Below are 26,525 nucleotides of genomic sequence, written 5' to 3'. Positions count from 1 at the left end.
CCACTGTTAATCTGATGAGCTTCCCTTTGTAGGTGATCTGGCCTTCCTCTCTGACTGCCCTTAACACTTTTTCTTTCATTTTGACTTTGGAGAATCTGAAGATTATGCATCTTGGGGTTGATCTTCTCAGGGAGTGTCTTACTGGGGTTCTCTGGATTTCCTGAATTTGAATGTTGGCCTGTATTGCTGGGTTGTGGAAGTTCTCCTGGATGATATCCTGAAGTATGTTTTCCAACTTGGTTTCACCTTCCCCATCTCTTTCAGGTACCCCAACCACTTAGAGGTTCAGTCTTTTTACATTATCCCATAGTTCTCAGAGGTTTTGTTCATTCTTTTTCATTTTTTTTCTCTAATCTTGTCTGCCTGTCTTATTTCAGCAAGATGGTCTTCAAGCTCTGAAATTCTTTCCTCCTCTTGGTCTATTTGGCTATTGATATTTGTGGTTGCATTGTGATATTATCATGTTGTGTTTTTCAGCTCATTTATGTTCTCTCTAAACTAGTTATTCTGATTAACAGCTACTGTAGTGTTTTATCACGGTTCTTAGCTTCTTTGCATTGGGTTAGAACATGATCCTTTACCTCAGTAAAGTTCATTACTATCCACCTTCCAAAGCTTACTTCCGTCAGTTCATCCATCTCAGCCTCAGCCCAGTTCTGTGCCCTTGCGGGAGTGGTGTTTTGATCTTTTGGAGGAGAAGAGGCATTTTGGCTTTTTGAGTTTTCTGTGTTTTCTCATTGATTCTTTATCATGTTCGTGACTTTATCTACCTTCAATCTTTGAGGCTGCCGACCTTCGGATGGGGTTTTTGTGGGGACTTTTTTGTCCATCGTTGTTGTTGCTTTCTCTTTGTTTTTCTTTTAACAGCCAGCCCCCTCTTCCACAGGGCTGCTGCAGTTTTCTGGGGGTCCATTCCATACCCTATTTGCCTGGCTCCCTCTGCAGCTGGATATGTCACCAATGGAGGCTGCAGAACAGCAAAGATGGCTGCCTGCTCCTTCCTCTGGGAGCTCTGTCCCATAGACCCACGTGATGCCAGCAGGAATACTCCTGTATAAGGTGTCCGGCAAATCCCGTTGAGAAATCTTACCCAGCCATTAGGCACAGGATCAGCGACCCTCTTAACAGAGCACTCTGGCTGCCCCTTGTTGGAGGAGGTGCACTGCACTGAGGGGAATCTTACTCATCAGGACTGCCCAGATTCCTCAGAGCCAACAGGAGAAAAGATCCACAGAGACCAGGGGCACTCCTCCCCACAGGGACTCCATCCCAGGCAGATCAGAGTTCTGTCTGTAAACCCCTAGGTTGGAGTTGCTGAAATTCCCACAGGGAGGCCCCACTCAATGAGGAGAGATGGGTCCAGCTTCAGCCTAAACAGGCAGCCTGGCCATGATCTGCCACAGTCGCTGTGCTGTGCTGTGTGGAATGCTTCCTGGGTCCAAACCGCTCAGTCTGCCCGGCACCGGCAGGGGAAAATGGCAAACTGGAGCTGCAGTGATGGCTGCCACTCCTCCCTCGAAAAGCTCAGTCATCTTAAGCAGCAGGCAGCCACAGTGATAACGGTTGTCCCACCCTCCCAGGAACTCAGTAGTCTTAGGCAGTCTCCAGTGGATCAGCCATCTAGCGTCTGCATAGCTCTGTGCTTGGAACCCAAGTTTCTGGTGGCGTGGGCTCATGAGGGTATCTCCTGATCCGCTGGTTGCACAGATCCATGGAAAATTTGCCCATTTCCTGGGCAGGGTAGCGCAATCACTCACTGCCTCCCTTGGCTGGGGATGGCAGCTCCCTTCGCCTCTTACGGATCCTGGGTGGGCTGTCACAGCAACCTGCTTTTCCTGGCTCTCTGTGAGTCATACCAGCCACCTAGTCATTCCCAATGAGAGAACCTGGATACCTCAGTTGCCAGTACAGGATTCACTCACCGTTTTCATTCTTCTCAGAACCGCAATTCTGTTCCAAAATCTTTCCAAAAGCCTTTCTCAAAAATGCCTACCAACTTTCTCTGTAACAGACTCTTTTTTTTTTTTCTTTTTTTTTTTGAGACAGAGTCTCGCTCTGTCGCCCAGGCTGGAGTGCAGTGGCGCGATCTCGGCTCACTGCAACGGGTTTACGCCATTCTCCTGCCTCAGCCTCCCGAGTAGGGGGGACTACAGGCGCCCGCCATCTCGCCCGGCTAGTTTTTTTTTTTTTTTTTTTTTTTTTTTGTATTTTTTTTTAGTAGAGACGGGGTTTCACGTGTAGGCCAGGATGGTGTCGAGCTCCTGACCTCGTGATCCAAGCTGTCTGTGAGGCTTGGAGATGGGGTATATAATGTGCTACTCTACTTCTTCATACTTTCCTTCATCTGTTTTTTCTCCCTTATTCCTTTCCATTGTCAAGAGGCTAACCCTCTTCTCTCTATTGTAGAATAAGAATGATATTTTATTATTTCAATGTTCATTCCCATTTGACTGTGACACAATCTATTTTAGCAATATCAGCTACACTCGTTCTACATCCACTCTCTTTCCTTTCCCTCAGCTTATAGGAGTTAACTAGTTTCCCTTCAAAGAAAATAGATTCTAACACTAAAACAAAATGATTCCACCCCTGTGGAAACTCTCATGAAGAAAAAATTAAAGAACTTTCCAAAAAAGTGTAAAAGATACCAGCAGCTGCTCTCTTACATAATGATACAATATTCTTGTGAAAAACTTGGGTGAGAGTCCAGGAAAGGTCTAGAGTGACTGTCTTTCTGAAGTAAACATCTGTGTTGGTGGGAAATTGAGACATAAACACACATTCAGAATTCAAACACAATTCCCAAGTGTCACATTAGAATTCCACTGGTTTTTATGGAAAAAAAAAATAGATCTCTAAGCTTTGTAAAATTTCATGTAACAGCAGCCAAAGTCAACCACACAGGATTTTCATCTGTGTGTTTTGGGAAACAATCGGAAAAATTAAAACGGATTTTTTAATGACTTTTGAGTAACTTGGACACCTTCAACAGTGCCTGCATCAGGTCTATGGTCCTTCTGTACAACTGACACCAGCCATGGTATTTGTCCATAATGATGGTTTCCTTCCTAGTCTAGTCATTGATTTTTCCATTCTACAAAACACTTAGTCATGAATGTTGTGTTTATATGCTCTGTTACAGAAACATCCTGTATACCACAAGCAGCAAAGGCTGTCGCTCATGTGCCACTACCTTGAAAAAATCCACATTTCTTCCTCCCATTCCCATTCCCCCATCCAAGGATAGGTCACAGTGGAAAGATTACTTCACTGGTCTTATAAAATACACTAGAGCAATCCCACTTCCTAAAGGAACCACACCCTTATAATCAGAAAAAGAGAATACTGAGCCAACACAAAAATAAAAAGATAGATTATGTGAAGCCATCCCGTCTCCTTCAGAATGTCTTTCCCCTTTGGGCAGGAAACACTTCTCTTCAGTGTTTGTTATGGTACCAAGTATAACTTTATAGACAAGTGAACTCATAAGAGAAATTAACAATAAAACCTAAAAGGCTTTTCCTAACATTTTCTTTCCTTTGTTTATTTTTAGTACCTTTCTGTAAAATCACATCTTAAAAAAAGAAAGGGATAAAGGATCAAGGAAAGATGAAGGAGAGGGTATGAAGAAGTAGAGTGGCACTTTATATACCCCATCTTCAAGCCTTACAGACAGTTTGCAAGGTAGGAGCTACTATACCCATTTTACAAATGAAAAGCTTAAGGTTTTTAAGGGCGTAACTTGTCCATGGCATATATATAATAATAAGCAAAGCCAGGTTTCAAATTCACTGGCTGACAAGTACCTAGAATTCAGCATTTCTGTATTTCCAGGTAAATGCATAGCTCTTGACAATCATTTGAGCTAATAGTCAAGCTTAGAGGGGAAAAAAAAAAAAAACACTACTGTGATGGAATCATTTTATTCTTGAAATCTGATAAAACTGGTATAAACTAAAGGTCATCTTGGCCATAAATCAATCTTAAGAAAGCGTCTACAAAATGCCTAGTTTTAAGCAACGTAACTTCCTGATGAGTCCTCTGTAATAAAGTAGCTGCAAAATGTTTATATAATGAGGCAACTTGTTTTATGAGATTACTACCCACAGACTGGTCAGGAGTTGAGGTCTTGTATTACTTTTCTATTGATGAGTAACAATTACCACAAATTTAGCAGCTTTAAAAAATCCCACTTATGGGAGTTGAACAATGAGAACATGTGGACACAGGGAGGGGAACATCACACACCGGGGCCTGTTGGGGATGGGGAAAAGGGGAGGGAGAGCATTAGGACAAATACCTAATGCATGTGGGGCTTAAAACCTAGATGACAGGTTGATAAGTGCAGCAAACCACCATGGCACATATATACCTATCTAACAAACATGCACATTCTGCACATATATCCCAGAACTTGAAGTAACATTTTTTCAAAAATCCCACTTATTAATGCATAGTTTTGTAGACCATAAGGCCAGCATGGCATGGCTAGGTTCTCTTTAGCATCTGGAAGGCAATGAGTGTGTACCCGTTGACTGAATATTTCCTTTTCATGTATGCTATTGTTTCTCTGCCTCCTTGACCCTACGGGTCATTACTGTCTTGAGTTCTGAAACCATTAATTAAACTTGTCTATTCTGATTCAACATATCATATATACTATTTTCAATGTATGTTGCTTCCTACCAGAATTCTAGGATTATCCCCAAGATTTCCCTCTTCTTCCTCTGGTGTACATGCTCCACCTAATCCCCCAGATTGGGAATTTGATGGATTTGCCTCCCAGGATTAGGTTACGTTATATGGCAGAGTTGACTTTAGAAAGGGAGATTATCCAGGTGGTCCTGACCTAATTGCATGACCCCTTTAAAGGCAGAGTCTTCTCTGGCTGGCAGTAACTACTAAAAAATGGGGACCTCAGTACTACAAATGCAGAAGACTGAATTCTGCTGATAACAAAAATGAACTTGGAACTGGATTTTTCCTCCAGAAAAAAAAAATTTCTTTCAGGGAAAATTTCAGCCAGGTTGACGTCTTGATTTCAACCTCATAAAATGCTAAATAAAGGGGATTCCATGATAATCAAGACAAGGACTCTGTCCTCATGGAGCTTAAAACCCTATCAAGGAATAGCCAGGTGTGGCGGCGGGCACCTGTAATCCCAGATATTTGGGAGGCTGAGGCAGGAGAATCTCCTGAACCTCGGAGGTGGAGGTTGCAGTGAGCTGAGATCATGCCACTGCACTCCAGCCTGGGGGACAGAGTGCGACTCCATTTCATATCAGATGAGCCTGGGCAACAGAGCAAGACTCCACTCCATCCCATCTCAGCTGTCTATGCTCTCAAAGCACCTCTTAATAACACCAAAGTAATCCATATCACATTGTCCCAAAATTGGTTATTCATACGTTCATCTCCTCACTGTTTTGAGCTTCTTGAGAAGGGACACCATGCATAGCACTTGGCACATGGTAGGAGGCAGCAACAATGTTCACTGAATGAACTGAATGAATAAATACTGATGCCTTAAGAGGCAATGAATTCCTGCCTTACAAATATTTAAACAGAGACTAGACAATCATTTAGTGGGAGATGCAGAGAGAATTGAAGCATCGAATTACTGGACCGCTGAATAGGATCCTCCAAACCTGAGTTTCCTCGGGACTAGATGAAGAAAGCTAGCAAATGAAAAGTCACAGAGAAGAGAAAGTACTATGTTCGAGGAATAGCAAGTGGCTCTTTTGCTTGGACAAGAGAGGACAGGATGGAGATAGGGTTCCAGCAAGAAAGAGGTGACACACCCAAGAAAGTAAAGGGAAATTATTGAATAAATCTATTCTTTAAGAGGACCGGGCAAGGTAAAGTATCCACCCTGGGATGCCAAAGCCAACAGAGACGAGCAACAGCATGCGGCCATTTCCAGCCACGGATCTGAAGAAGCAAAAGAAGTGGAGTTACCAGAACACTGTGAAAGAGGGGTGGCTTGATAGGAGTCATGGCCTGGGTAGAGAAACAAGACTTGGTTACTGCCAGAATCAAGGACTGACAGGAAGAGAGGAGAGGAATAAGTATCCAGACATCCACCTCCCTCTGTCAATGGTCAAACCCAATGAAAAGCCAGAGAGTGAGGAAGCCCCAGTGAAGCATGTAGAAGCCAGTCCCCCAAATCCCAGAGCACAGCAGAGAAGGCACCTGAAGGGTCCAACGGAGTGTAAGCAGCACAGATGGGGAAAGGGAAGCAGAGCCTGACTGTACCAGGTCTCAAGGGGCAGGCGAAGGGCTTAAGCATCATTCAGTGAGCCCTCAGGAGCCTCTGCAGTGTTTGAGGCATGACCCAGGCTCTTCCTGAGGATGACTAATTTAGTGGCTGTCATCAGAATGAATTCTGAATGAGAAGAGGCAATAGAAGGCAGGGAAACAAACTAAGAAACCACCGAAATGGTTGAAGCAGAAGGTGAGGTGCCTAAAGGAGGGGATGAGCTCATCATTGCTCTCAGTCACTCACAAGCTCCTTGTGCCCCAGCAGCTTGCTGCTTACCTTCCAGGTGAGCAGGGCACAAAGTCCTGGGGGTGGAGAAGCAAGTTTTTCTCTACACTGGGAAAACACGTCCATGGTTTAACTTTTTAGGCTCCCACTGATGTTCGCTTCACCTCCTTTCCTCTGTGGCTGAAATTACACTGAGTATTGCCAGCAGAACAGAAAGGAGCAACAGAGACTGAAGGTTACATCTGGAGCAGAAGGCAGTCACTGAGTTGCTTAGCACAAGAACCCACTAAATGGATAGAGACATGCAGGGAGAAAGCTCTGCTTGATTGTCAGTAGCCACTTCCTAAAGATTCTGATGTCCTGAGGCTTTTCTACCCTCCTCTTCCTCACAGTGACCAAACCATCTTTCCTGTCTTGCCCCTTCCAAAAACTGTCTTCCTTGGGCCTCATATCAACGGACTTCGTTGGGACTCATTTTCAGGCTTTAAATCCAAAGGCAGTCTGACAACTTTATGGGCACAGAGATGACCGGAAGATTAATATTGTTCCATGAAGCTTTGTCTTTCTGCACGAGTACATCCAGACTTTCTTCTTCCATTACCATTGCTCTTGTCTCCATGGAAGCTATGTCACACAAAGTGGGCACAGGCATCGGTGGACAGAGCCAGAGTGAGTGCCTGGTAGTGCCCTTCATCAGGTGGATAGGAAATAGCTCCAGCTGTATTTCTTGTTTCTGTTCAGAATAATAGTCTTGGGTTTTATTGGTATTATTATAGAAAGTTTCCTGAAAAAGAAAAAGCAGCTGCTGTTTGAGTTCTCAGCTGTTTTCTGATACACTATGCAACAAGGCCTCATTTGATTGGGATTTGCATCTTATTTTCTTCACTGCTTCATTAAAAGCTTAGCACCAGGAAGAGGATTATTTACAACATGGTATCGCTGAGGCCTGGAGAGCCTTTAAAGACTTGTCTCTGAACAAACTCCTTGCCAGGCTTTTCAAGATCAAGGTGTAGAGGGAAAAAGCAACCAAAAAAAAAGAAAAAAGAACAAGGCTGAATTACCACACACTTAGAAGTTCTTCCCATACTTGTGACACTACCATGTATCATCAGCAACAGGAATCAACAAATCTCAATAAATAAGTTTCTATGTCAGACTAAAGGGTGAAATGATACAAAGCAACAACACCAAGTGTGTGACACACACACACTCTCTCTCTCTCTCTCTCTCTCTCTCTCTAACTTGTTCTAAAGCAGTCCTCCTCCCATGAGTGGAAGCCACATTCCAATTGGAGTTCTTACAACAAATAAAGTGTTTATGAGAATCTTCCCCACTAGCCCCACATCTGCCGGTCTGTCCACTCCCAAGGACGACAGGAACACCAGTCAACCAACTCATGGGCTTTTGCTTAGACTCAGGGCTGTGGTGGAGACAATCAGACAACCCTCAGTGGAAAATATCAAGGCCAGTTGAAGGCCAAAGTGGCAAGAAACCACATGGAAACCACGTGTGTGTGCCCTGAAACAGTAAATAACGTTGTGTGAATTCAACCATTCATTCTGTTTATGAAGCCAGCACACAATTATTTATCTTACTACAGATGTGCTTTTTTGTGACATGTTTTTAAAAAACAATTTTGATGACAGAATAAAAAACCACTTTCTTTAACTCTCCCGATTTTTGTTCCTACATCTGTTTTCTGTACTAAGAACTGCACAAATGATTTGCATTGTTATTCTGATGTAATCTAAATCTCTTTTCTATAACTAGACTGGTTTCTTGTCTTTCAAATAGACACATGACAGCTGCCTTCCCAATAGAGCCCTGTGCAAAAAGGGGAGGTGCAACCCAAAGAGGGTTAGCAGCTGGAATTTCCCCAGTGTGGGTAGAAGACCTGGCAAACTACAGGCAGATGGAGAGGACTACGTGGACAGACAGGACCCATGCGTTGCTGTGGCCATTGCTCATGCAGCTGCTCTTCTTTTTATCTTCTGAAGGGTGGCTCTTGGCTGCTGGCTGCACTTTCAGAAAGAACCCCACTTTCACAAGCCTCGAGGACCAGCTTTTACTCTTGCATCCTATTTTCTTGAGCAAAAAAAGAAGTGAATCAGTATTAGAAAGCTCTGAGAACAGGGAAAAGTGAGTAAACAAACTTATTTTTTCCTCTGAATGGAACATAAGTTCTTCATGGGCAGAAGCATAGTATAGGTGGTTCATTATAAACTATCAATATAATATTAAAATAACCCAGTTAGGGGAGTAAAGGGCTTCTTTTTAAATCAGACCCTCCTGGAACTGGAGAGAAGGAGAATACCAGGGTCTGGACTTTTTTGTTTTTTCAATAAAACATTGTTTTGGGTTTTTCATTTTTGTCAAAAAGTCATTTTTCTGACTGTGAAATAAAAAAAGATCTATTTTTTTCAGCCTACATTAAGCAGTTCAGCTTATGAAGATGAATGGCCTCTGGATGTTGTCATTACAATAAGTTGTTTAGTGTACGGTACTCAAAGGCAATATTCTCATACCATTGTAAGCAGGATTTTTTTATTCTTCATTCAAGTAAACATGTATCACCTAGCTTCTATGGGTCTAGTATGGGCAAGGGATGTTCTTTGAGAATCATTTTCCAGGTAGAAGTTTATAATTAACCCCGCCTTTTACCTCACCAATTAATAATGGCATGTGCTTGAAAAGTAGCTCTCCAGGGTCTCACCTGCATGATCTACACATCCAGAACAGGGAACACTAACTGGCATTAAGGTACATAGGAGAAAACATACAGCCCAGCACTAACGCACACTGACTCCGAAGCTAGCTGTCTGGGTTCAGTTCCTACGTCTGCCACTTGCTAGATCAACTAGAAAAACAATTTCTCATTCAAGTAATAATACAAACAATTTACGTAAGGACTCAGCACGTAGTAAGGTACTCTACTAAGTGTTAGTTATTATTAAGAGCCTGGTTTAACAGGGCTCTAAGCCACCACCCAGAGAAACCACTGAGAACCCAAGGCCTAGCCTTCCTCCTACTGAAGTGGTCCGAGTCATTCCCTCCACTTCCCCCCAGCCCTGCTGATGCTGCCCTGTCTTGCTAGTGATGCCACCCTAACAACATGAATGCCTTCACTGCCGCCTTCTCCAGCCTCTCAGTGTTGCCCTGTCAGTCTCCTGAGTTGATCCTGTGTCTCTCTCAAATAGAAGGGAGGATTCTCTTTCCATCATTGTAACTTTTTATCAGACCTTTAAGTGCGATCTCTCTGTTTTTTAATAAATCTCCCACAAAGGGTAGCTTACTCTTTTAGTTTCCTTCAGAACTATCTTCCAAATAACTCAAGAAAAGCAATCCCCTGGGTAAAGTCAGAAAATATTTGAGTGGTAGCTTAAATAACCTGCTCAACAAGTCTTTTCCCACTGATTATGTTACTGTTCCACCGAGGTAGTTAGGCTACTTGATCTCGCCCTATACGTGAGTATCATTATACTTTTTATACAGTAGTACCCTCTTATCTGTAGTTTCACCTTCCATGGTTTCAGTTACCTGTGGTCCAAAGATAGATGGCTATAGGCAAACCTCACTTTATTTTGCTTCACAGATATTGCATTTTTTACAAATTGAAGTTTTGCAGCAACCCTGCGTAGAGCAGTCTATTGGCACTAATTTTCCAACAGCATGTGCTCACTTCATGTCTGTCAGCAATTTTTAAGAATAAGTATTTTTTTTTTTTCTTTTGAGGTGGAATCTCACTCTTGTTTTCTAGGCTGGAATGCAGTGGTGTGATCTGGGCTCACTGCAACCTCTGCCTCCCAGATTCAAGTGATTCTCTCTCAGCCGCCCAAGTAGCTGGGATTACAGGTGTGCACCACCACACCTGGCTAATTTTTATATTTTTAGTAGAGCCGATGTTTCACCATGTTGGCCAGGCTGGTCTTGAACTCCTGACCTCAGATGATCCACCCGTCTTGGCCTCCCAAAGTACTAGGATCACAGGCATGAGCTACCACACCCAGCCAAGAATAAGCTATTTTTTATTTAAGATATATACGTGATTTTTCTAGACACTTAATAAGCTACAGTGTCATGTAAACATAACTTTTGTATGCACTGGGAAACGAAAAAAAAAAAGTGTGACTCACTTTACTGAGATATTTGTTTCAATTGTCTAGAACCAAACCTATAATATCTCCAAATATGCCTGTACAGAAAATAAGATTTTAAAAGACAGAGATAACATTCACATAACTTTTAGTATAGTATGTTGTTATAATTGTTCTATTATCAGTTATTGTGGTTAATCTCTTGCTGTATCTAATTTACATGTTAAACTTTATCATAGGTATGTATGTATACAAGAAAACATAGTGTATATAGAACTCAGTACTATCCTTAGTTTTAGACATCTGGTGAGAGTCTTGGATCCCCAAAGATAAAGAGAGACTATTTTATATCCCCACACATACCTCACATCAACACACACAAGCATACACACACACACACACACACAGCCTTGCATAACACTTTACTGGAGAATTTTAGTCTCCTTATCTTGAGGATTAATCAACAATTCCAAATTTTCTTTACCATATTTTCAGGGCACCTATCAAGTTGTCATGCAAATAGAGTTCTGAAGTCTGTTAGCCTCTGTCTGGGACTACATATAAGACTTCCTTAATCGTGTGTGTTTCCTGATGTTTACCTGTTAGTATTTCTTAAATGATGATCAAGAACCATTGACATCAAAATCACCTGAGCAGTCTTGTTAAACACTTATATCAGCTGGGTCAGAATCTCTGGGACCCTAATTAGGATGGCTGTTATGAAAAAGTCAAAAAATAACAAATGCTGGCAAGGATGCAGACAAAAGGGAACTCTTCTACTCTGCTGGAAATGTAAACTAATACAGCTAATTAGGAAAATAGTATGGAGGTTCCTCAAAAAACTTCACATAGAACTACTGTATGATCTGGCAATCCCTCTACTGGGAATTTATCCAAAGGAAAGGAAATCAGTATATCACAGAGACATTTGCACTCCCATGTTTATTGCAGCACTATTCATAATAACTAAGATATAGAATCAACCTAGGTGTCCAACAACAGATGAATGGATAAGGAAAATGTAGTATATATACACAATGGAATACTATTCAGCCATAAAAAAGGATGAAATCCTGTCACTCACAATAACATGGATGGAACTGGAGGATATTATGTTAAGTAAAATAAGCCAGGAACAGAAAGTTAAACATCACGTGTTCTCACTCATCTGTAGAAGCAAAGAAAAAGTTGATCTCATAGAAGTAAGAAGAAAAACAGAATACTAGAGGCTGGGAAGGGTAAGGGAAAGGGGAATAGAGAGAGATTTGTTAAAGGATATAAAACTTCAGCTAGAAAGAAGAAATACATTCTAGTGTTCTATGCCACTAGGATGACAATAGTTAACAATAATATGTTATATAGTCTCAAATAGCTAGAAGAAGGATATTGAACACTCCCAACACAAATAAATGATAAATGTTTAAGATGATGCATATGCTAAGTACCCTGATGTGATCACTGTACTTTATATATATCAAAACATTACTACGTACCCCATGAATATATACAAATATTATTTATCAATTTTTTAAAAATTAAATAAATATTTTTTTAAAAATAAGACAGAAAAGAATCCCTGGGCATAAGAGTCAACATTTTCAATTTTTGTAAGCTCTACCTTTATATACTCTGAAGTTTGAGAACTACTGTTCTGCATCATTTTGAAATATATATTGTTTTGAAACAAACATTAACTGCATTAACATGCATTATGTGTCTATCTGATCACTTAAATTATTGTAAGCAATTACAGTGATATTGAACATAAAATCCTGTATGCCATCCTTTATTATTTAAAATATGCTCCATCACTAAGGTGAAGAATGTCTGCAAAGCAGGAAAACCTCTGGTCTCAGGAACCAATGAGAACAAGTCAAAGAATTGGCACAAATGTACAACTGAAGCCCCAATGGCAAGTCCAAACAGCCTCTCGGCTAAGTACATGAACCCTGCAGTCAGCAAGACCTGGATTCAGTTCCCAGTATGGCCACTAACTCCCTGTGTGACCTTCAATTTTCTTAACCAGTCTGTGCCTCAGTTTTCTCACCTATAAGATTTAGGTACTAATACGAACCTCATAGATTTATTCTAAGAATGAATCAAGCAAACGTAGGCAAGGTATTCAGTACAGTACACAGTAAGCCCAGTAAGTCATTATTTCTGGATAAAAAGTAACCCCAATGGATTCCAAATAAACCAAACAGCTCTCATCTAAATAAAATCTTCAAGATTGTTAGCGAGCTGCTGGCCTGATGCCACTTTGCCTTCTTTCCAAGTACCTGGATAGCTTGATAGTGTGATCTTCAAAGCACGACAGAGCAAAGCAAAACAACATGAGTCCAAACAGCCAGATATTCTACCAGACAACTGCAGCCCTAGAGAGGAGCCAAGAAAAGGCGGGCAAAATCCAAAGAATAAACCATCTTCAAAAGTGGGACAGGTTCGCTCAATAGATATTCATAGAGCACCTGTACCAAGCACTGTGCGGTGCTGGGAATACAGCTCAGAACAGACTCTCTTCCCTTGTGGAGCTTATACCCCAGTGCAGGGAAGCAGATAATAAACAAGTAAATTAGCAAAATATAAAACATACAATACTGTCTGATGGTGAAACGTGCTGTAGAGAAATGGAAAGCAAGGTTGAGGGAAAAAGAGAGCCAGGTTGAATAATAATCAAGATAAAGCAGAAAAATCTATTACAAGAGATAAGGGAGGAGGAATTGCTTTTCCCTACTCTCTATCATCCGCTCAATACAGCACTTCAGACATCAGATTTGTGGGGGTTTTCCACACATGACAAGCAAGTAGTTCTATAGCAGACACCAGCTGAGTATCCCCTAATTCAATTCAATTCTGACACTACCCACCTATACATAGCATCAGATAGTACAGGTTGAAGGCTCAGTACCACAAGACAGCCCCTCACTTCAGATGCCAGTGGCAAGTAGTAGGTTGTCACCATGTCTGACTGACTGGGTATAAACCGGGGTTCCCACAACCCTTTCCTTGGGTGCAATTGATTTGCTAGAGTGGCTAACAGAACTCAGGAAAACACTTTACCCATTTACTAAAAGATGCACAGGGCAAGGTATGGATCAAGTAACACACCACCCTCCAGGAACCCCCACAAGTTCATCTATCAGGAAGCTCCCCAAACCCAGTCCTTTGGGCTTTTATGGAGGCTTCATTACATAGGCACAACTAGTTAAATCATTGGATATTGGTGATCAATTCAATCTTTAGCCCCTCTACCATACCAGAGGGTTGAGAGTGGGGATGAAAGTCCCACCCCTCTAATCATGCTTTGGTCTTTCTGGGTGACCAGCCCCATCCTGAGGCTACCTAGGGGCCCCCAGCTACCTCACTGGCAAACAAAAGACACCTAAACTGGTCAGGCATAGTGACTCACGCCTGTAATCCCAACACCTTGGGAGGCCGAAGCAGGAGAATCGCTTGAGCCCAGAAGTTTGAGACCAGCCTAGACAACATGGAGAAACTCCATCTCTACAAAAAATACAAAAATTAGGTGTGGTGGCATATACCTGTAGTCTGGAGGCGGAGGTGGGAGGATTGCTTGAGCCTGGAAGGTAGGGGTTGTAGTGAGCCAGCTGCACCACTGCACTCCAGCCTGTGTGACGGAGCCAGATCCTGTTGCAAAATAAAAACACCCAGACTCAGAACTTTTTAATTTCTCTGCCCTTTCAGTCATTCTACTGGTGTTATCCAGCACTCACTGTGCCCAGAGCTCTCTGTAGAAGAAGCAACTGGAAGAGGCTCTGGCCCCTTCAGGAGTTTACAGGCAGACTCAGAAAGAAGGTTCAGCCCTTTGGAGTGAAAGAAAGCAAAGGAATGAGCTTGCTCTGAGGTGCAACCAACAAATGCAAGAGGGGACTAAGGGCTTCAGGTGATACTGTTTGGAGCTAAATTTGATTTCCGTTATGAAGACCCTTTGGAAGGAGTGCGGACAGAGATATCTGCGTGTCAGTCTGTGCAGCTCCTCGCTGCTGGGATAAGTGCTGGGTGAGACTGTGCTCCGGCTGCACAAAACAAGACCCCAGAGAAGGGCCACAGTATGAGCCCCACTGACAGCTGCTTGCCACAGGGAAACCAGTCACAGACAAGGTTATTAAAGCCCACACCTCCACTGCTGGATCCCATTTTTAAGATTGAAAAAGCTGAATATTAGTGCCAATTTACAAGTCAGAGCTACCAAAAACTCAAATCATAATTAAGAAAGGGCGAATTATATTTACTGGGAAAAACAAATTGCCACAAAGGGAGTGCTGGAACAAGTACTAGGAACATGCAGTGCCCATTTCATTCTTTTCTCTGGTCAATTTAAGGGTGTTTTAAAAGCAAAGAGGCAGCAGTTAGAGAGGAAGCTGAGGGAACAGTGCAAACACACAGAGGAATGAAACTGGAGTGGGGGCCTCATGATCCTGAGCCAGACCAGATGGAATGCGGATCTGATCATGCTACTCCTTGTTTAAAACCCTGCAGAGGCCGCCCACTGTGCTTTAAGTAAACCCCAAACTCCTTCACGTGGCCCACAAAGACAGGCAGAATCTGGTTCCTTGCCTGACTGTATCTCACCATTTGCCAGAAAGGGATATACTGGTTGGTTTAAGCCGAGCGGGTTCCACCGCTGGAGCCAGATGTGGTATCCAGTCCATGCCAGATGCATAGCTGAGCAAAGCAGAACAAGACCCTAGAGACAAAAACCCAAGTCTGTTAAAGAAATGAAGAAATAGACACCAAGAAAGCAATCAACAAATACCCATTTTAAAGGTTAATCAACTTTCCAAAGCAGTGTTCAAGTTTTCCACCATGTAAAAAAGTATTCTATCACTCCTGCATTGCTTAGAGAAACTGATTCTTAGACTCAGACAGAACTGTGGAGACAGAGCCCAGTCTAATCCCTCTTGTTACAGCAATTAAGGCATAGAAAAGTGAAGTAATCACCCCAGTTAGTGCCCTTGAAAAGAATAATACCTAATTGTTTTTATTTCTGAGCTGACACACTCCTAGTATGTCATTACTTCACAACCAGGACAGAATCAAACCATAGGATTTATTGATTGTTATTCTAAAATATACAGTTTGTTGGCAGAGAGAGTATGTTTGTTGGGTTTGTAAGGAAGGGAGTAGGTAGAAAAGAATGAAAGAATGGCAAAAGAGAGCAGTTTTAATATCATTTTAATTTTGTTTTAATTCATAAACTTTCTTTTTTATATTTTATTTTATATGTTTATTTTAGACTCAGGAGTTAGATCTGCAGGTTACATGGATATATTACGTAATGCTGAGATTTGTGTTTCAATTGAATCTGTCACCCAAATAGTGAACATAGTACCTGATAGGTAATTTTTCAACCCTTGGCCTCCTCCCTCTCTCAGTATTTGGTTTTCTGTTCCTGTTAACTCATTTAGGATAATGGCCTCCAGTTGCATCCATGTTGCTGCTAAAGACATGATTTCATTCTTTTCTGTGACTGCATAGTATTCCATGGTGTATATGGACCACATTTTCTTTATCCAATCTGCCGTTGATTGGGCACCTAGGTGGAGTCCATGTCTTTGCTATTGTAAATTCACAGAACTTTCTAACGCATTTACTAACACTTAAAGCAACAGCTTTTCTTACAGTTGAGAAAATGTGACATCCAGAACTTTGATAATAAGAATCCATATAGTAACAATAATTGGACTCATAAGTCCTGGTTCCCAGGCTGAACACCATTTGGAGAAAAGACAAGTTGTTGACTCTGCCCTCAGCACTGATGTGCTTGAAATCTTCTAGGGGATCCTCATTTGGAATGGTTTTGATGTGAGGAGGCACTCTTCAGGGTACAGAGAGTAAACACTCGTGTTGGTCAATTTTCTTTAATTTTTTTTTTTTTTAATTTTAGTTTAAGTTCCAGGATACAAATGCAGAACGTGTAGGTTTGTTACATAGGTATATGTGTGCCATAGTGGTTTGCTGCACCTATCAACCCATCATTTAGATTTTAAGCCCCACATGCATTAGCTGTTTATCCTAATGCTCTCCCTCCCCTTGCCCCCGACCCCCCAACTGGCCCCAGTGTGTGTTGTTCCCCTCCCTGTGTCCATGTGTTCTCATTGTTCAACTCCCACTTATGAGTGAGGACATGCGGTGTTTGGTTTTCTTTTCCTGTGTTAGTTTGCTGAGGATGAAGACTTCTCGCTTCATCCATGTCACTGCAAAGGACATGATCTCATTCCTTTTTATGGCTGCATAGTATTCCATGATGTATATGTACCACATTTTCTTTATCCAGTCTATCATTGATGGGCATTTGGGTTGGTTCCATTGATGGGCATTTGGGTTGTAAATAGTGCTGCAATAAATATACGTATGCACGTGCCTTTATAGTAGAATGATTTATATTCTTTTGGGTAATGGGATTACTGGTTCAAATGGTATTTCTGCTTCTAGATCCTTGAGGAATCGCCACACTGTCACCTGCAATGGTTGAACTAACTTACATTCCCACCACATGTTGGTCAATTTTTTTAAATCACAGAGCATATGTCTTCATCTATGTTGTCATATATGGCAGTATTTCCTTCTTTTTCAAGGCTGAATAATATCATATTTACAGTTGTCACTTGGTATCTACCGCAGATTGGTTCTAGGACCCTCAAGGATACCAAAATCCAAGGTTGTACAAGACCCTTATATAAAATGGCATAATATTTGCATATAACCTACTTACATCTTCTGATACACTTTAAATCACCTCTAGATTACTTTTAATAGCTAATATAAGGTAAATGCTATATAAATAGTTGTTATACTATATTTTTTATTTGTATTATTTTTATTGTTTGGGGATTTTTTTCATACTACATTTTTTATCTGTGATTACTTGAACCTGTGGATACAGAGAGCTAGCTGTATATACCATATTTTCTTTATCCATTCATTCATTGATGCACAGTTAGTTTGTTTCCACATTTTAGCTATTGTGAATAGTGCTGCAACAAATATGAGCATGCAAATATCTCTCTGAGATCCTGATTTCAACTCTTTTGGATAAACACTCAGAGGTAAGATTGCTGAATCATAAAGTAGTTCTATTAAAGGATAAATATGGTATGACTCCACTCACATGAGGTATCTAAAATAGTCAAACTCATAGAAGCAGAGAACAGAATGGTGGTTATCAGAGGTTGGGGAGAAGGGGAAATGGGGAGTTGCTAGTCAACAGGCATGAAGTTTCCGCTGTGCAGCATGAAGAAGCTCTAGAGATCCGCGGTACAAAATTGTGCCTGTGGTTAACGGTCCTGTATTACACACTTTAAAAGTGTTCCAATCTTACCATAACTTTTTTTTTTTTAATAAATCATAAAGCAACCCATGCTCTAGGACCTGTGAACTCTCAGTCGGGTCACAAAACTGCATTTCACATTCAGGGCCGAACAGCTAGTAAGAGCCAGTTATGGGCTTGGGAAGAATGAATCAAAAATTGGCAAATCTTCCCAGTGGCCTGGCAAATCTATCCACTAGAAGTCACACCTCCTCCAGGTGAGGAGGGGCCAATTCAAAGGCAAACAGCTCACTCAGAGCAAGTTTGTCTTAAGCCGTTATTTACTTTAGTGTCTCAGCAGGAATTAGTTTAGCTGAAGTGTGGCTCTCGCCTTGCTGCCCTGCCCAGATTCCTCCCTCTGCCCTTCCGCTTCTGCAGGCCTTCCTCTCCTGCAGGCCTTCTTTAACCCTCTGGCCCAAATTCTCTTCCTAATGTAAGTTGAATTGTGTGATTCTTCTGCTTAAAACAAACACCTTGACAAATTTAAAAGTTCGTATAATAAATCCCCTTGTTAACACCCACTAACACCCAATAAACCCCTCTTTTTAACCCATTAACCTTTGTTTGAGGTCCGGATCCCCTAACCATAATTCATCCTGTGCTCTCATCCACCAAACCACAGAGGCCACCTCCCAGGTCACCTTCACTTTCACGCCTACTATTCTTATTCTGGTTGTATTCTCCACTGAGAGTCTTCCCTGCCTGAACTGTAGAACAAAGCTTGACCAATTTTTAAGGCCCAGGTAAACTTTATCCCTTCTCTCAATTTTCCTCCATAGTTTTCCTTTTCACATTCCATTCCTCCCCATACAAATATAACATTATGTTTCAGTCATTTCTTTGCCTTTTGGTCTCCTACAAGGCAAGAACTGTATTTTACTCACCATTGGGTTGCCAGCCATTGTGCAGAGTAGATGCCCAACTAATATCCATTGAGTTGGATTGAATTATTTCATATCTGTCTTGCTTCAAGCCAGATTCAAATCACACCTTCTTTCAGAAGTCACCCTAAACTATCCTAACTGTAGCCTCAGCCAGTGTCTTGAAGCAGTCTGATTCCTCCCTCTCTTAACTCCAATCTACAAGTGCAGCTCCAGATCCAAATCCCAGGACCCAGTATGAACCAAGTCACCCAGACTAAGTAACTCCAGCCCACATTCCAAATACTGTAAATTTGTAAATCTACAAATACTGTAAATTAGTATTTGTAGATTAAATAATCATAAATGCCTTAGCTGGGAGGACAAAAAAAAAAAAAAAAAACAAGAATTTATGATAACGGTAAAGGTCTAGAGGAACTAGTGTTGCCAGAAATATCAGGCTTAGAGGAGATACTAGAGTTTGTATTGACTCCCCATAAGAAAGGGTATTTTAACCATCATCATAGTATTTCCCATTCATTGAGGGCCAATAATGGGCCAGGCTATGCCTGCTGTATTACCTGTCTTTCCTATAATCCTCACAACCATCCTTTGAAGAAACTGAGGTTCAAGGAAGTCATTATATTTCTGAAGCTGATACAGCCAAAAAATGAAAGCACTGAGATAATAACTCAGCCCATGTTCTTACTGCATGGTCCAAAGTACCATGGTCTTTCCACTACACTACAAATCAAGGAAACAAGTATCACCAGCTCCTCTATTTTGCCAGAGCTTCCTAGTCCCTAAAAAGCTCTCATGTCCCTTGGAAATTTCCAACAAGTTCAAAAATGTATAAGAAAGAAAAAGAATTTTCCTAGAGTAATTAGGGAATAACACACAGTTAGGTGTACAAAGCAAGAAGGGAAGTTTTTCTGCCCAACAACAGTGTTTATTCCTCTGCTCAACTTTGTGGTACTAAACATAAAGCAAAACAAACTCTGGATATTTTAATGTTGTTTTCTTATTGGAGAATCTGACTTCTACTTCATAGGACAGGAAAACAGACCACTAAGCAGAATGAAGCATGGGGGCTCCTTCTAATAAGACTTTATGGCTGAGCTTCTGTAGGTTCTGTATCAGCCTGAAAGATCCCTTGGCCCCTCTCCTAATTGCAGAGGCTGTTCCTAGCATGAACACTGGATAAGCTGCCCACGGCTTGGAGGCATGCTAGGCAGAACACCCTCATGGCTTCCAGGCAGCTTCATTGGATGCCAAGAATTAATTAATTAGCCCTGAGGACTTTTAGAGCAAGAGTCAATGGGAGTTATTATATAAGCTTGGGACTAGAGCATCATAAAGACAGGAAGCAGATGCAGCAGAGCCACAGACCTCACACTCCCTGGCACTCCAGCTGCTGTCTGGAGTATTGGTGAGTGCATTGGGTTTGGAGTCAAAAGCCCAAGTCTGGGTCTATGGGGACTTTGCATCTTGCTAACCTTTCTGAGTCTAATTCCTCATCTGTAAATGAGAAGAATAATCCCTGCACTACTCATTGCACATGGCTTAATAAGGCTCAAATGAGGTATTTGTATGTGAACGCTCTATAAAAACTATAAATATTCTCTTGACTGCTCCCATAGCAATCTCTGCTTCCTTAGCAAGCATTTATCATACTTTACAGTTATTACTTTTTTGTCTGTCTTTATCTTCTAGGCTATACATACCATAAAGACAGAGACTAGATCAATATTTCTCACCACTGTCTCCCAGTATCTATGACAGTACTGGACACTTGGTTGATGCTCAGTAAATATTTGCAAGATGAATGAATGAATGAATGAACGAATGAATGAATGAATGTAGTCCTCTACAGTGTTCATTTCTTTAATGAAAATCTCATGGCATGGTAAGAACAAACCCCATGTCATCATCACTGTCTTAATTTATCTCAGTTACTTCCAACTTTATTTCACTTTATAACTAAAACCATGCATCAGACACAGCTGTGGTACTCAAGAAGTATATAATCCACAGGGAGTAAGGCATGTACAAACAAAACAATCAAATAGTAGCAAACAGAGCAAATGCCATTTCTGACAGATTCCCCTTTTTATTTCAACTTTTTTCAAAGACAATTTCTGGGGTAATTGCCAACATCCTAAAACTGTAAGTTTCCATATTTATAGGCCATGGACCTAGTATAACCAGGTGGACTATTTTAAATATAAATTCAATCATGTAGAAATTCCAGAGTTTTCTTTGTGGAGGAATGACTTCCTCAAAGCTCTGAGAACCAGAAGTAGACAACATGTGAGATAGACAGTATGTCGAGACAGGAAGTGTGGTTGGGCGGGGGGGGGGGGTGTTGAGGTTGCTTCTATAGATTCTAGTGAAACATTTTGTGGAACTAAAGAGTCAGACTCAAACTTAAAGGTAGGCTCTATCATTTACTAAGATTTTCATGCGATGAGAAGAATTGGAAAGCCAACACATGGCAGAAGTTCAATGCCCCAATATTTTTAGTACTTTAAAATTATAAATATTCTTTTAACTGCTTTTAGGTGGAACAAATATGCAAACTAACCTAATAGCTTGAGCAAGCCGCTGAGGGTTTCTTTCGAGGGATATTTTTCTCTGGGTCTACAGGGGAGCTAAGAACAAAGACATCATGTAACACAGGGAAGCTTGGGAACACTTCTAACAGGGAAGAGTTGAGTGATGTCTTTACCACTACGGAGAAGAATGAACAGGAGAAGGTAAAATGATGAAAACAGCAAGCTGGGCAGTCTAATAGAAAAGCCTTCTCTTTTTGATATGCTAGAAGCAATTGATCAGCTATTGAACCCTGCAGTAGTTAAGTCTGAGAGATTTTAGAATTCCTTAATCATTTCTAACACCTCAGTAAAGACAACAAGCAAATACATGATGAATAAAATTTCCAGTGTATTTGTTATTGAACAAATAATTGTAAGAATGAAGCTCAGTATTACTTATTTGCTGTAAGTTAATTTTTTTTTTTTTTTTTTTGAGGCGGAGTCTTGCTCTGTCCCCCCAGGCTGGAGTGCAGTGGCGCTATCTCGGCTCACTGCAAGCTCCGCCTCCCGGGTTCACGCCGTTCTCCTGCCTCAGCCTCCTGTGTAGCTGGGACTACAGGCGCCTGCCACCACGCCCGGCTAATTTTTTGTGTTTTTAGTATAGATGGAGTTTCACCGTGTTAGCCAGGATGGTCTCGATCCCCTGACCTCATGATCTGCCCACCTCGGCCTCCTAAAGTGCTGGGATCATAAGTGTGAGCCACCGCGCCCGGCCTATAAGTTAATTTTAAGCATTTACCTGGGATAAGTGCCTATGATAGACACTTTGGGGAGTATAACAGAGCCTGAAAGTTGTCCCCCAATATCTATTCTCCCCTTTGTTCACAGCTGAGAGTGTTAGATGATTGAGTTTAACAAATAAAGACTGCATTTCCCAATCTCCCCCGAAACTAGGTGTGCAAATGTGACTGTTCTATCAACAGGATATCAAAGATGTGTCATTATCAGCAGCTTCCACGAACTTTCCTTTGGAGAGAGCTGGTCCATACGATTAGCTCCCTTGTCTCTCCCTCCTTTCTTCTTCCTGAAACAAAGATGTTGCCATCTTGAAGCTAAGGACAACCACACTCTTAGGATGGAGGATCAGTGAGATGGAAGGAGACTGCAATCCTGAGGACTTCTAGAGCAAGAGTCATGACCAGCCTGTCCTGCCTACCTTCTGACTTTTATGTAAGAAACAACACACTTCTATCTAGGTGAAACCACTATTGTTTTTGGAGGTTTTCTGTTACTGCTGAACCTAAGGTTCATTGATACAGAAAAGACACCATATTCAGAGGAAATAGGAAATAGTCCTCAACTTTAAGAAATATCATAAACTTGAGAAGGATGTGAGTAGTATACTTTTCACGGAGCAGAAAATTATGAGTTTCACAAGAGAGATCGAACAAAATATCATTGAAGATGGAAAAAATAAAAGGGAAACAAATCACTTCTGTTAGACGAGCATAAGAGAAGGAATCATGACTCAGGTGATATTTGAGACAAGTCCTGAAAGAAGAATAGAATTGTGATAGATGAAATGAGGAGGCATTGAAATAGGAAATGAAAGGCAAACTAGGCAGAACGAACAGCATTATAAAGGCATGGAAGTGGAAAAGCATGAATTGTGTTCTGGGAATGTTAGATGATTGAGTTTAACAAGAGCACAGGTTGTAGTGATTGTTACTGACCACCCAATGGACTTATTTCTTCAACCTGCAGTTGTGTGTGTTCTAAGTCGTGCGTGTGTGATTCATTCTAAGTCGAACGGCCCAATAAACAAGGGAGTGGAGGGTGTAAGTCCCAAACTCCCAAGGCCCAGACACCTGGAGTTCTGATGTCCAAAGGCAGGAGAAGATGGATGCCCCAGCTCCAGAAGGTAAATTTGCCTTTCCTCTGCCCTTTTGATCTATCTGAGCCCTCAGTGGATTGGACGATACCTGCCCACATTTAGTGAGGGCAGATCTTCCTTACTCAGCTCACTGATTCAAACGCCAATCACTTCCAGAAACACCCTCACAGACATGCCCAGAAATAATGCTTTGCCAGCTATTTGGATATTCCTTAACCCAGTCAAACTGACAGCTACTATGAACCATTACACATACATTCATGGGAAAAAAACTACCTTTCAAACAAAGAAAAATTAGAGGAGTGGCATTGCTTTGCATTTTTGTGATGCTCCTTAATGTCTGGCTTCATAGAAGACAACTGGTTTCCTATGTCTGCTTCTATATTCAGTCTCTTTGTGATATCACATGTCAGGTAGCCTCTGGGAAACTTCACGTATATACATTTTTTTTAATGAGAAAAATGACAAATATCATCATAACAAATCATTTTGACTTGGCAGACACCCTAACAGGGTCTCAGAGACCCTCAAGGTCCCCCGATTACACTTTGAGAACTGCTGAACTAGAATATAAGCTCAGTAAGGGTAGAGACTATATATCTGTTATATTCCAGCACCTAGACCAGAGTCTGGCACATAGTAGGCACTCAATAAGTACTGGTTAGTTAAATATATGAACCTGAGGCTATAGTGTGAAAGATATTGAGTGCCAGGCTAATAAGTTTAGAATTGACTTAGTAGACACTGGGCAACCAGTAGAGGTTTCTGAGCAAGTAAATGTAACAGTCTGATTAATCTGACCACACCCAGGAGGATGAGCTGGAGAGAAGAACAACTTGGATCAGAAGTGCCAATTAGGATACTTTTAATGTAGTCCAAGAGAGTAACAGAGAGGTTTTGAAGTAGGATGAAGACTGTGCAAACTGAAAGAGGAGGACAGAAGTGAGAAATTCCCCGATACACTGTGTTAGCCCTCAACTAGAAATCCATTAATCTACGTAGGCTTGCCTTTAACAGTATGATCCTGAGCAAGTCAATCAACTCCTTGTTCAATACACTCTTCATTAGTAAAATAAAATATTGTATTAAACATGGATTGTCACTTTCTCTGCAATGACTCAAAGTAATTTACAGATAATAGTTATATCACTAAAATACTAATTTTAAATGTCACAAAATCTTAATTTCTTATTGCTAACTTTTCCTGCATTTACTTTTGCTAATATTGGTTATTAACCATGCCCTTTAAAAGTAAGATTAGAGAATCAGTATTAAACTTCAATATTAGTTGAAGTGTTTGCTTGAGGGAAAACCATGTATCGTTTGTTAAGGCCTTTTAACTTATTTAAATCTCAAGTGAGTCCTACAATATAGTTATTTTCCACACTTTCCAATTGGGAAATACTAAGAAATGTACTCAAAACTTCATACCTTGTAGTAACAAGACAGAATTCAAAAAGATATGTATGATTCTAAAACATACAGTCTTCCTGTAACACTACTCCAAAGAAATTGAGATACCATTTAAATTTGGATGTGTTGTTATTAATCTGGACATCTTGATTGATAAGCATAAAAATATAACACATTTGGAATTAAACTGACTACCACCTTAATTATCTAGAAATATCAGAGAAAATCCAACTCTACAAGGTTCAACATGGCAGGAAAATGGCTATATCCAGATCATTAAAATGTATAGGAAACTACAGGAAAAGGTGAAGGAAGGAGTTAAGACCTTGAAGAAACTTGAGGGAAACAGAAAAAACAATCACCTCATCTTATTTTCAAACCTGAATACACCACTGAGAAAGAAACAGGCTCTGTTCTTCATCATTTCTTGGTTCGTTTTTGGCTGAAGTGGATTTAGGTCCATGCTGGGAATAAATAGGATATGCTCTGAAGTGGTTACCAAATCAGCAATGGCTCAAGTAGTACTACTCATGAACATTATTCCAACTGTCTGATTCAGATGTCAGCTCAGATTTCAACTCCCTGCAGCCATTTGGTTGAAAGGATTTCATAACTTTCAAGGAAGCATTTAAAGTTTGTATTTCATCTCAAGGAAAGTAAAGGACATATTTGTTCTCTGCCTTGGATCAGAAATGTGCTTGATTTTGTCAAGATTGCGCAGAGAGAGAACACTCAACTCTCATCTCTTTAAAATTATTTCTCATTGCATCCCTTTTCTGTCTAACTTCACAGCAATTGTTTGAAGACCAATACAGTCACCTTTCCTTACCTACTTCTGCAGTAGTATATTCTGAAATTATAACATCAGAGCTAATTATTGTTTTATAGTATACTGAGATACATGTATAAACTCCTGATTATTACTCATTTTTTCAGTAAACTTTGCTTGAGAATCTATGATATTCCAAGCATTATGTTAGGCACTAGGGATCCAAAAATGAATAAAACAGGTCCTTACCTTCAAAGTGGTTATGTTTAGTGGGGAGAGAGTCAGACAAGTAAGTAGATATGTCTTTCATTGATGAGTTCATATTAAACAAATATTTTAGCAACCACTATTTTCCAGATGTTCATATCAGATGTTGGCGATACAAAGATAAAAATTTACTCCTCAACAGTAAAGTAACACTATCCAGGTAAAGCAAAGAAAAATTCAGAAAGGAAAAAAAAAAATGTAGTTTACAAATCAGAAAGCTATGGGGGTTCTAAAATGATTCATGTAGAAATGTGATAGACTTTTCCTGGGATAAACCTATACTTTTAGAAATAGGGTGAAAGAACATGCAGAAGGTAGTCAGGAGGGCAGAAAAATGGGAAAGGAAGAAGAGCAATGCCGTGGAAGCTCTGCCTGGTGAATTAACAGTGTGAGAATGTTCCTATGTGGCTTTGAGAACACAAGCCAACTGAGTTTAGAGTGTGCTCCTTTGAGATTTTTCCATGACTTCCATCATGGCTATAGATTAGCAGGTTGTTTATGTCACAATCAAGCCTGGGTATAGAGGGTAGGGATGGAGAGAAGTACTGGTTAGTAGCTAAGTGCAAAATTGCCCTAGCATAACTATTCTGGTGAAAAATACCAACTGCTTTTTGGACATATCCTTTTACCCATTTTGATTCCAACCCAACACCGTTCTCTATATGTACTAAGCTTTGGGGTTTCTATTGACTTCCAATTATTTCACTTGAGTAATACTCTTTTTTTTTTTTTTTTTTTTTTTTTTGAAGCGGAGTCTCGCTCTGTCGCCCGGACTGGAGTGCAGTGGCCGGATCTCAGCTCACTGCAAGCTCCGCCTCCCGGGTTTACGCCATTCTCCTGCCTCAGCCTCCCGAGTAGCTGGGACTACAGGCGCCCG

General features: G+C 40.9%; 1 protein-coding gene across 1 annotated transcript; it reads right to left on the bottom strand.

Moving 5' to 3' along the window:
- Positions 1 to 6,889: 6,889 nt before the first annotated feature.
- LOC117093836 lies at positions 6,890 to 25,123 on the bottom strand. The gene is made up of 3 exons (XM_033229304.1): positions 24,993 to 25,123; positions 7,730 to 8,572; positions 6,890 to 7,271 (listed from the first exon to the last, which is right to left on the bottom strand). Exons 2-3 carry the CDS (start codon positions 7,883 to 7,885, stop codon positions 6,972 to 6,974), a joined length of 456 nt encoding a protein of 151 aa, XP_033085195.1. The 5' UTR covers positions 7,886 to 8,572; positions 24,993 to 25,123; the 3' UTR covers positions 6,890 to 6,971.
- Positions 25,124 to 26,525: the final 1,402 nt, after the last annotated feature.

This window comes from Trachypithecus francoisi, unplaced genomic scaffold (assembly GCF_009764315.1).
Source record: "Trachypithecus francoisi isolate TF-2019V2 unplaced genomic scaffold, Tfra_2.0 Lachesis_group12, whole genome shotgun sequence".
Lineage (NCBI taxonomy): Eukaryota > Metazoa > Chordata > Mammalia > Primates > Cercopithecidae > Trachypithecus > Trachypithecus francoisi.
This window is presented reverse-complemented; position numbering and strand designations above follow the sequence as displayed.

Excerpts from the sequence above, each read along its gene's own strand:
- LOC117093836 (XM_033229304.1), bottom strand. The coding sequence starts at position 7,885 with ATGAGTTGGTTGACTGGTGTTCCTGTCGTCCTTGGGAGTGGACAGACC. Across the intron at positions 7,272-7,729 it reads GGAGGACTGCTTTAGAACAA|GAAACTTTCTATAATAATAC; the intron begins GTTAGAGAGAGA and ends TTTCTTTTTCAG.